Source organism: Octopus bimaculoides, chromosome 20 (genome assembly GCF_046866305.1).
Source record: "Octopus bimaculoides isolate indiv1 chromosome 20, ASM4686630v1, whole genome shotgun sequence".
NCBI lineage: Eukaryota > Metazoa > Mollusca > Cephalopoda > Octopoda > Octopodidae > Octopus > Octopus bimaculoides.
This window is the reverse complement of record NC_142947.1, coordinates 22065510-22076976: the sequence shown is the minus strand read 5'-3', so window position 1 is coordinate 22076976 and position 11467 is coordinate 22065510. Positions and strand designations below refer to the sequence as shown.

Below are 11467 nucleotides of genomic sequence, written 5' to 3'. Positions count from 1 at the left end.
TAAGTGCCGACTACATAAACAAACGATTCTGAAACAATTCTATCGGTGATAGGGTTAGGATTAGGGTTAGGGTTAGGGTTAGGGTAAAACAGCAAATTTAAAAAGAAAAAAGCAAATAAAACGAAGAAAAAAAAGAAAATGAAAAAAGCAAATAAAACGAAGCTATGGCTTAATCAGCCAAAGGAGTAAATGTAAACAACTGAATACTTGTCAGTGATTGGTTGAAATTATCGAAATAAGACAATTTTTTACATGAAATAAATTCGAATACAAAAATATTTTTCTGTTCTATAACACAAAATAGATAAGTATACGAAGTTTGAAAGTCTTTCGGTACCAGAAACACTACGTAAAACACTAATGAAAAATGTGGCCCCCGTTTTAAAAAAGATCCAAGATGCCTAAGTAGCAATGGAATAAAAGTAATTCAGCTTTAATAATGGACCAACCTATCTATGCAAGTGAGGATAAAGTAAAAATATAATAGTATTGTATTGTGTGAAACTATTGACGCGTCATTAATTTTAAAAAATCGATAAGCCATCTCGGCGAAACGCGAAAAAAATCACGCCTATCGTCTCGTGCCACTAAATCAAGAAAATAAAATGAAAAATAACCGTAAACTTGATTATTTTTATACTTATCGGCGGAATTTTTGAACGAATCAAAATCCAAAAAATATTTCTCATCAAATCCTACAGGGTGATATGATTTTTATGCAGAATAAATCAAACGGTGAAACGACTAAAAATGCAATTTTTTTTCACTTCATAAAATCTTTTCTTTTAAGCAACAATTTCCACAAAAAATTGACGAACTATTAAACAGAAGAGCTTGTAGATTTGTAGTAACGCTGTGCGCATGCGTAGTCTCACGCATGCGTGGAATTCAACAACCAAGCTTTCCCGCTTTGATCTGTCTCTTTCTTGCTGGCCAGCGATTGAGCAAGGACGTGTTTAGCTGTCTCTCTCCATCTTTCGAACTTACGCTAGACAGCTCGCTCACATCTACATACCAACGTCCCAACAACCATGCTCACGCACACAGAAGACGTCTCAACAAACAAGAGCTAAAGATGTATATAGGCCACCTTGAATAAATGTCGTTTGTGTTGATAGTCTGGAGTTCAGCGTTCCGTTAATTCTTAATTTTATATAGGAAAGTCAGGTATACATCTAATGATGTATAACCCACTTTCCTATAAAGTGGTGACCCCGACGTGATTCAAACACGCAGCCAACTTGAAAAGTTCATATAACCCACTTTCCTATAAAGTGGTGACCCCGACTAAGAAACAAACGCGGCCATGGATTCTGGACTACCAACCTATAACTGGTGAACCCGACTAAAGAACAAATGCGGCCATGGAGACTGAACTACCAAGCAACGATGACCACCAACATCTCCAACCATAATCAACACGACTTACTATGTACACCAAACTAAACCACCGCGGCAAATCTCTCTCTTCGATTCTGTTAGGTGACTTAGCTTCACCACGATAATAAACAGACAAGAATTACAGCCTGCGATACTTCCAATTGTGTACTCAAGAACTTGGTATAAAACTCTCACGTGTACTGACTTTCTATCTGCTGTAATATCTCGCATACATATAGACGGCCTGTCTTTTATTATGTTCTTATATGTCGCATTCACACTCTCACATACACATACATCTTTTTATGCCACACTAAATATCTCTTGTTATTCATTTCATACGGTTGTCTTTTCTATCGTCTCATTACTGGCTATTTATGTTATCGTAGTATAACATAATTATTTGTATATCATCTTTGATATATTATTTTGGTTTCGACCGTGTGACACGTTTAAATAAAAGGAGTCCTCTGTTTTTCCATTCGTCACCATTTCTCCTTTTTGAGTTCGCACGGTCGTTCTTTCATCTTGGGTTAAGAAAATTTTCTTCGAGGTTTTCGCTAATGGTCGATCAGAGATTTGTCTGTCGACCGTCTGTAAAAGCGCACCTCTTCAAACACCATCACCAAGCAGCCTTTTCGCCACCAGCTTCGTTCAACCAAGATTACCACCGTGACGACAACAACTACTACTACCAACTACAAGCATTCCCCCGACGTCGCCAAGTTTCAACAGGACATCATTACCACTGTCAACATCATTACCACCACACATACAGAACACAGCTATATTACAGTTCCTGCGTATTAACATTCTAAATTTCCTTGTGTAACTTTTATAGAATATTCCGTACCAGGTAACCGGTCACAACTAGCATCCGACGCTCAACTACAGCTCTGTTCACGGACCACAACTTCCTGCGTATGGACATTCTATCTCCGTGTGGAATTTTTATACGAACTGGTTTTCTCCATCTCAGTGTTTTAAGACTTTTCACAGTCTGTTACAGACACTTTTACTATGTTTTGTGTTTTTTCTCACACACACACTTGTGCACTCATACATTTTCTTTCCTTTCAGTAAAAACAAACACTCAGACTTTCACATTCCGTGATTCCAGTTCCTGGACAGTAGTCATCACGATTTGTTTTCTCATTGTCTCATTTGTTTTTTACTAGGTGGCATTTACTGCCCATATTGCATGTTTTTCTTTCATTCCTTCAATTTGTACATTGCATGCATGTATCACACGAGTGTACACATTCATTTCTTTCATTTTTCTTTGTGTGTGTTTGTGCTACATCTTGTGGGTGGTTTTCAGTGGCCATCCTGCCTCAGGCGTTCCAACAGATTTATATTATCGTGCGTTCCGCACTGGCAAGGGAGCCCTGTAGTAACGCTGTGCGCATGCGTAGTCTCACGCATGCGTGGAATTCAACAACCAAGCTTTCCCGCTTTGATCTGTCTCTTTCTTGCTGGCCAGCGATTGAGCAAGGACGTGTTTAGCTGTCTCTCTCCATCTTTCGAACTTACGCTAGACAGCTCGCTCACATCTACATACCAACGTCCCAACAACCATACTCACACACACAGAAGACGTCTCAACAAACAAGAGCTAAAGATGTATATAAGCCACCTTGAATAAATGTTGTTTGTGTTGATAGTCTGGAGTTCAGCGTTCCGTTAATTCTTAATTTTATATAGGAAAGTCAGGTATACATCTAATGATGTATAACCCACTTTCCTATAGATTATTCAAGTGTACTTTTTATTAAAATCGCCCACAAAACAAATGACTGAAACAAGTAAAAGAGATTATCTATTAGACTGATATGGTTGGCGCCAGGAAAGTTCAAGGTAACCCTATGTTGCATGGACTATTAATAACTGACACAAAAATGTTATTCTTACTGAAAGACAATCAAAATTCTTAGCTGAAATTTGAACCATTGCAAATTGTCAGGTAAGTGTGAATATTTGGAGCTTTGTTGATTTAAAGCAACAGTTTGCAAAGAAAGTCAATAAAAACATGTAGATAAATATTTGATATGTAATTTATTATCACATCAAGGTTATCTAAAAACACAAGAATAACAATAAAAAGTGTTTTTTGATATAGAAAAACAAAAACTGTTTTTATTCAGTGTGAATGTGCTTGGAACAGTTTGATTTTTGAGGTAAAGCAAAAGTTAACATTACAGAATAACCCTTGTAATGGACTTACAGCCTAGATTCTTGCATCTCACCATCTTGCTGCCTTCCATGTATTAGGACCAGTAATCTATACCATCCATGCAGATCGACCTATTTGGCATTGGAGCTGTCGGCCCTCTGGAATTTTTGGCCAGTATTTGCCTTTCCATTTCGCTTAGTGATGGGCGTCATCTTTTGGTTAACTTGAATTTTCCTGATCTCCTGAGTGAGTCAGAAATGCTCATCTTGAAATTTCTAAGCTTTATGTTTGATACATTCTCAGGTTCATTATGTCGGAATAAGAGCGATTATTGTACCACAATTATATCGAAAATGTGGAAAACACGTTGGTGGTACCACTTTTCTGAGCGAATATGGATTTTGTAACGGTTCGATAACCCATCCAGTAAATCTACCCCTGCCTATAAATTTATTGTATGTGTTAACAATTGAAGGGCATGGGATGATTATCCGACACGTTTCTGTAAAATCTGGTAATTTCAAGGGTTAGATTGACTTCTTCGTATGTTGACAACTGAATAACACCACGGTTACCAAATCATTTCAACACACGTAACTCCACACCATCAAAACCGGTCGTCCGTACTTCGACAGACGCCCCTGCCTTTTTCTTCCTTTAATGCTGCATCTAATAACATCTTATAACCATGCACTGTACCAACACATGCCATACCCTGTTCATGTACTGTACCAACACATGCCATACTCTGTTCGTGCACTGTACCAACACATGCCATACCCTGTTCATGTAGGATCTTTACAAGTTCAACACTTGTATACCAATTACCGAATACAGTTTGTACCATTTTTTCTTGATATATTTTGCAATAAAATCATCACAATATTTCCAGACGCTTTTAAGTATGGCTGATTTGGGCAGGTTCCAACTGCACACTTCAAAATTGTGTATAAGTCAGTATTTTCTTTTTACCATAGAAACTGCTGCAGTTCATCTGAAAGTTGATAAACGATATGCAATGTTTTATAAAATTGCTCGGAAATGCCTGAAATTTTTAATTTTCAACATGTACATTCAGTCACTTTCAGCATGTAATTATGTTAGAATGCTCGGCATTGCTTTAATGTTTTTCTAACGGCTTCCCACAGAATCATTTGTGAAGTGTAAGTTATAAGACTTTACCTGAGTCACATACAGGTTATACACTTTTACTACTTGTCAGCACTCGTTCCTACTTTAATAGAATTACAATGTTTTGTTTAAACTGCCTTATGACATTCATAACACTTGCATACTTCAAAATTAGTGACTAAATTTCCATAGCGATAAAGGTAATTCTAGTTTAATTTTTAGTAGTATCTTACATGGAATATGTTTGATAAATGTTGGATGAATGAGTTCAGCTAAAGATTTGTTAACGAAATTGGATTTGTGGTCTTTAAATGTGGTATATGTATTTCCTAAAGCTAGAGACTCAGCTCTGTCTTCAGTTTTTTAAATCCTTTCTACAAAAGCACAAGACCTGAAATTTGGGGGAGAGGACTGTGAGTTTTTTTATCTTTATGTGCCCTTTTAAAGCCTAGCCAGGCTCATGGGCCCGGTTTCCCGGTTTCTATGGCGTATGTGTCCCCCCCCCCCAGCTAGACGGGACGCCAGTCCATCGCAGCGCTACTCAAGAAACAGGAAGAAAGAGTGGGAGAAAGTTGGGACGAAAGAGTACAACAGGGGTCGCCACCACCCCCTGCCGGAACCTCGTGGAGCTTTAGGTGTTTTCGCTCAATAAACACACACAACGCCCGGTCTGGGAATCGAAACCGCGAGTCCGCTGCCCTAAACACTGAGCCATTGTGCCTCCACGGCGGCTGTGGTGGTAGCCCGTAAACATTTTCCAGCTAGTGGCGATGGATATTGCCTTTCTCCAGATTGTAGTCAGTACTCTTTATATGTAAAGTTGTCTGGCGATAATTGAGAAGGGTTGTGTAAAAATTATATCAGATGATGTGCGTGGGCACATACGTGAGATTCCAGCTTTTACAGATATGTGCATGTTAAATTCTGCATAACAAATTATACGATTACTTTCCAGTCAGCAAAGAGACATATTTTATCTAATACAGACTATGTAAAGGTTCGTGTCATATGTCACCTGGTGAGACATAGATATACTAGAATAATTATAATAGGGAAAGATGATAGAATATAAAACATCGTTAATATTTAGCATCACGTTTGCAATCCCAAAATGTTGTGCTAATTGTGAAATATAATCAACCGAAAGATTTTTAAAAATATATTTTAAAAATTAATACATATCGTAGACATTTTTTTTCTTTTTCTGTTTTTATGGTGTTAACGAAACGAAAACTCATGAAGTTTTACTTTATTTCAAAAGAAGCTTTAGGGCAGTCAGGCAGTACAGAGTTCTGCCATACAGAAAAGCTGTCGATTTTTATCATAGAAAAAGTTAATATAGAAAATAATTGGTCCTTTATTACATGTTGATTTTAATTTATTCAATCTTTTCAGTTCGATGTGAAATATATTTTTTTTTATCTGAATAACAGCAATATCATGGCTTTGGTAGTAAATCTTTGTGAAAATCTTTGCGAAGCATTGCCGGATTTCAAGAGTTTTTTCATCAATGTTGTATTCCGTAATCAAAATGTGGTGACTCTGAAAGAACTGGAGCAAAATCCCTCAATCTGTAAGAAAGTCGTTGGCTTGTATATGCATTCGAGCCTAAATAGAAACCAAGAATTCCTTGAATTATTTGAAAAATTGGTAAATCTTAAAATTATTTGCTTCCTTGGCATCGGTTTTGAGACTATTGACACTGAATGGGCTAAATCGCGTGGCATTAGGATTGGTCATAGCATCCAAGATGGAGTTACTGCCGCAAATTTTGGAATGGCACTATTATTGGCAATGTCAAGAAAAATAGTTCAGTGTAAGTAAAAGTTTCAATTTATTTTTTAGAACACATCAAAAACGATGGTGTTTATTTCTAACTCTTTTCAATAATTCTTAACATCTTGTAGTTCAAAGTCTTACTCTATAATTTTCTTGAGTTTCATTTTGAGTTATTTTCACCCTTTCTACATCCATTCACTCATTTATCATATTTACTCTCATCAAAATCTACCAAAACGTAATTATTTAGGTACGTCATCTTACATTAACAATGGAAAAAAATCTGTCGTATAATGGATACACTATAAGCAGGTTGCATTGTGAGAAATCACGTAACGCTGATTAGTAACCTTTAGGATTTGTACTGGTCTGCAGACAGTGTTATAGTATCAATGACCATAACTTAGTAAAGTACTTATTATCATTGTTAACATAACAGTGCAGTCCAGTATAAAGGTATAGAGGTTACAAATAATTGATGGATGATTCGACAGTGTAATCTGCTTATAATATAGATATATTTACACACACACACACATACATAGACACATACATACATACATACATACATACATATATGCATGTATATATATTCAGTTATATGTATGCGTGCGTGATGTCGAAGCGCATAAGATTTTTCCATTTTTCCCGTGCGTTAAACTAAAACACCTGCTTGTTGTTCCTACACCTGTCTTCATCTTTTGTTTTCCTATAAATTTGAACTATATATATATGACAAAGGTATTAGAACACCTACAATGCTAGAAATAAGAGCTAAAATGCTTTGATGCTGCAGTCAACGCACGTTATCATATACATGCATACTGACAGCAACCGTAAACGGCTAAAAGTGACAGTCGTAATATCTCTGGACCGTCAACGGTTTTGGCTTAAAGACCGAAGCACTCATCAACAGGATCGGCACAACTCACCAGTTTATGTACGTTGACTAGCAATTACGTGCATTGACTGCAGTAATTATGTGCATTGACTGCAATATCAAAGTACTTTAGCTCTTATTTCTAACATTGAGAGGATATATTTTGTCGGAAAAATTTGAAATAGCAGCAGTGAGTGAGGGGCTCACCATGAATGAAGAGAAATGCGTTTACCCAACAACTCTAGAGTTTCTTGGATACCGTATCTCACACAATTCCCTCAGCCCTGACCCAGAAAGGCTTGCTCCACTCCTCAATCTTCCTACACCAACCGACCAGAAATCATTAAAATGTATAGTCGGTATGTTTTCTTACTATGCTAAATGGATCTCCAAATTTTATGACAAAATATATCCTCTCAATAACGTCTCAAAATTTTCTCTAATCAGCCAACAAGTAAAAGTCATTAAAGATAGAACTAGCTAATGCTGTCATTCAAATAGTAGATGAGAACATTCTATTTACTATTGAGACGGATGCTTCGGATTTTGCTATATCTGCTACACTAAATCAAGATGGAAGAGCAGTTGCATTCCATTCTTACACGCTAAAAGGTAGCGAACAGTACCACTCCTCAGTTGAAAGAGAATCCCAAACAATTATCGAATCAATTCATCATTGGAGACACTTTCTTCTTGGTAGACATTTCACATTAATTACTGATCAACGTTCCGTTGCATTCATGTATAATTATAAAGCGACGAGCAAAATTAAAAATGATAAAATTATGAGATGTTGCATTGCGTTATCTCCATACTCATATGATATTCACTATCACCCAGGACCCAGTGTAACATCGCACCGAATGCATTCACAAGGGTACGCTGTTCAGAAATCAGTTCACATTCATTTCATGGGTTGCATGCAGCACTGTGCCATCTTGGTGTAGTACGCCTTCATCATTTCGTCTGCAGTAGAAATCTTCCATATTCGTTGGGGAACGTGAAACAAATTTGTAGAATTGCTCTATATGTCAAGAAGTGAAACCACAATATTAAACCAAACTTAGTTAACTTAATTAGAGCCATACAACCATTCGAGCGAATTTTAATTGATTTCAAAGGCCCGATTTCTTCCACGAAGCGTCTTTATCTTCTAACAATTGTTGACGAATACTCTCGGTTTCCGTTTGGTTATCCAGTATCTGACACATCAGCTCAGACTGTAATAAGATGCTTTACAGACTTGTTTTCAGTTTTCAGTATGCCCAGTTATGTACATTCCGATCGTGGAACTGCCTTTATGTCTACAAAATTGAGAGAATGGCTCCTTAAAGGGCATTGCAACAAGGAGGACAACCCCATATAACCCCACTGGGAACAGTCATGTAGAGAGATATAATGGTACTATTTGCAAATCAGTACTACTCTCTTTGAAAACTCGTTCCCTTCCAGTATCGTCATGGGAAAAAGTTCTTCCAGATGCACTGCATTCAATCAGATCTCTACTTTGTACGTCTACCAACGCCACTCCTCATGAACGTCTCTTTAACTATCAAAGACGTTCAGCTACAGGAACATCTATACCATCATGGCTTCTCAACCCAGAGCCTGTGCTTCTGCAAAGGAACAATCGCACTAGCAAATATGACCCTATCGTTGACCAAGCTGATTTAATTGAAGCCAACCCCCCAATACGCTAATGTTCGTTAGCCAGATGGTCGCGAAACCACAGTATCTACAAAACAATTGGCATCATCAAGAAAAATTAACCCAACTGATGACTTAACCCAGATATTTGTGGTCCGTCAAGAGCCAGACAGAGATCTAACTGAAATGTCTTCGCCTCCTAGAGATAACCCTCTAAAACAAAAAGAAGAATTCTCTCAACTGCGTTGATCTCAAAGAATTCGAAAAACCCTGGAAAGGCTTGATCTATAATTTTTTTTTTTTTTTTTTAGGTGGAAGTGAATGTTATGCAAATTGTGCTAAGATTTGAGTGAGATCCCTTGATATAAAGGGCATGCGCATTTTATGCTCAGAGAGAGAGAGTGGCCATTTTGAATAACATACATTGAATCGAGAATATCATGGATAACACTATATGACGTCTTGTTGTTTTGGACTATGACTGGAAATTAGTTTCTCTGAATCAGGAATTACTTGTCATGCATAACAATGTTCTAACACCCTCCGTCATATTTAGTGATAATTATAGTTTTCCTTTTTGGTGATACATTGCTAAACAACTGCCTAATTTAATTATTTGCATACACAATAACGATTCACTCAATCATCCACAGGTTTCTATGTTGTAAACATATATACTGCTGGCGATCTTGTCCGGAAACTAGTGAGTTGTGCCGACCCTACTGATGAGTGCTTTGGTCTTAAAGCCAAAACCATCGACGAATATTACGACTGCCACTTTCGGCTGTTTACGGTTGCTGTCAGTGTGCATGTATACGATTATGTGCGTTGATTGCAGCATCAGAGCACTTTAACTCTTATTTCTAGCATTGTAAGTGTTCTAACACCCCCTGTCATATTTAATGACAATTATAGTTTTCCTTTTTGGTGATACATTGTTAAACAGCTGCTTAATTTATTTATATATTTATTATTATTATTATTATTATTATTATTATTATTATTATTCAGTAGTTTTATTTTTATAACGTGCTTTCACTTCACTACCGACCGCAGCTCTGTGCGCCTTGGGTATGTGCTGTAGTTTGTTGTGGTGCTCTTATGGTTACTGTATTGAAAGTGTTTTGCGTAGGATGTGTGCAGTGCTCAGTAGTGCAATTTTCTGTATGTTATATATATTTGTGAGTCCTGATGTTTTTGTTATGTATTTGTCTGAATATTTTTTTATTATACCTAAGGCACCTACTATGATAGGAATTGTTTCTGTTTTTAGATTCCACATTCGAGTTACCTCTATTTCCAGGTCTTTGTATTTTGAAAGTTTTTCCATTCCTTATAGAGAAACGTTGTCATCTGCTGGTATTGATACATCAATTAGAAAGCATTTTTTTTCTTCATGATCTTTGACAACTATATCTGGTCTATTTGCCTTAATTTCTCTATCTGTGTGTATTGGCATATCCCAGAGCATGGTTGCTTTCTCGTTTTCTGGCGTGTGTTTATACCATCTTTATTATTGTTATTATTATTATTATTATTATATATATATATATATATATATATCTTCAGGTGCTGAATATTTTCCGAAGACATTGAAAAAAAAATTGTATCCACCAGAACTTATGGCACATGACGTCACAGGAAATTCGATTGGCATAATTGGAATGGGAACCATTGGCTACAAGCTGGCAATCAGAGCTCATGCTTTTGAAATGAAGGTATTGTATCATCAGAGGAGACAAAGGTGAGTGTTTGAAGTAGATTTGTGTTTGGGACATTAAGACAAGTGAATTGAAGGATAGATGCATGGATTTTTAGTACTTTCTGAGTCTGGTGGAAGAGGAATACACATGATTTTTGTAGGCGCTCGAAGACTAGTTAGATAGATGCTGTTTGTGTTCTGTTTAAACTATTTCAGATTAGAAACTTCAGGAAAGACATGAGGGAGGAGATTCCAGAGAGCCAATGCTCTTAGATGAGGAATTCGGCATTGTGGTTTATCCAATAAGGGTGATGAGAGGTGGGGGTACAAATGGTGTGGTGGTTGGCAGTGTAGATGGGGTTAAGAGATCAACGAGCTTCGAAGTACAGGAACCATTATAGCAACAATAGAAAAGAGAGAGAGAGGGGGGACCAGAGGTTTGCAAGCAATAACAAGATCTCTTGATCAGTTTACCAAAAGATGACTTAATTAGCCATGTAACTGATGTCTTGTTAGTTAACAGAGTGATATTGAATGAGATGCTACACTAGAACTACTAACCACATAGTTTTGAGTTCAAACTATACAGTTATTGAACAGTTGTTGTTCAGTCTCAGATAAGTTCTGACCCTGAAGACTTCAGAACAAAAGCAGACCATCTTTTATTCGAACAGTTTATTGAAGACTACATTATTTCATCTATCCTTTTCTTTCTTTGATAGTGCATTGTGATTTGAAATAAATTTGGCTGCAATTTCTAACAGAGCAAGCAATT

The 11467-nt window shown here is 36.9% G+C and overlaps 1 protein-coding gene and 1 pseudogene across 1 annotated transcript in view; both read left to right on the top strand.

Annotated features, from left to right (window-relative positions):
* Positions 1-5731: 5731 nt before the first annotated feature.
* Positions 5732-11467, top strand: part of LOC106882072 (glyoxylate reductase/hydroxypyruvate reductase) — a 9566-nt gene continuing 3830 nt past the window's right edge. The window contains exons 1-2 of the mRNA XM_014932634.3: positions 5732-6500; positions 10560-10734. Coding sequence (XP_014788120.1) covers positions 6125-6500; positions 10560-10734 — 551 coding nt within the window. The 5' untranslated portion in view covers positions 5732-6124. The remainder of the gene's footprint in view (positions 6501-10559; positions 10735-11467) is intronic.
* LOC149131621 (uncharacterized) lies at positions 8605-9239 on the top strand (annotated as a pseudogene).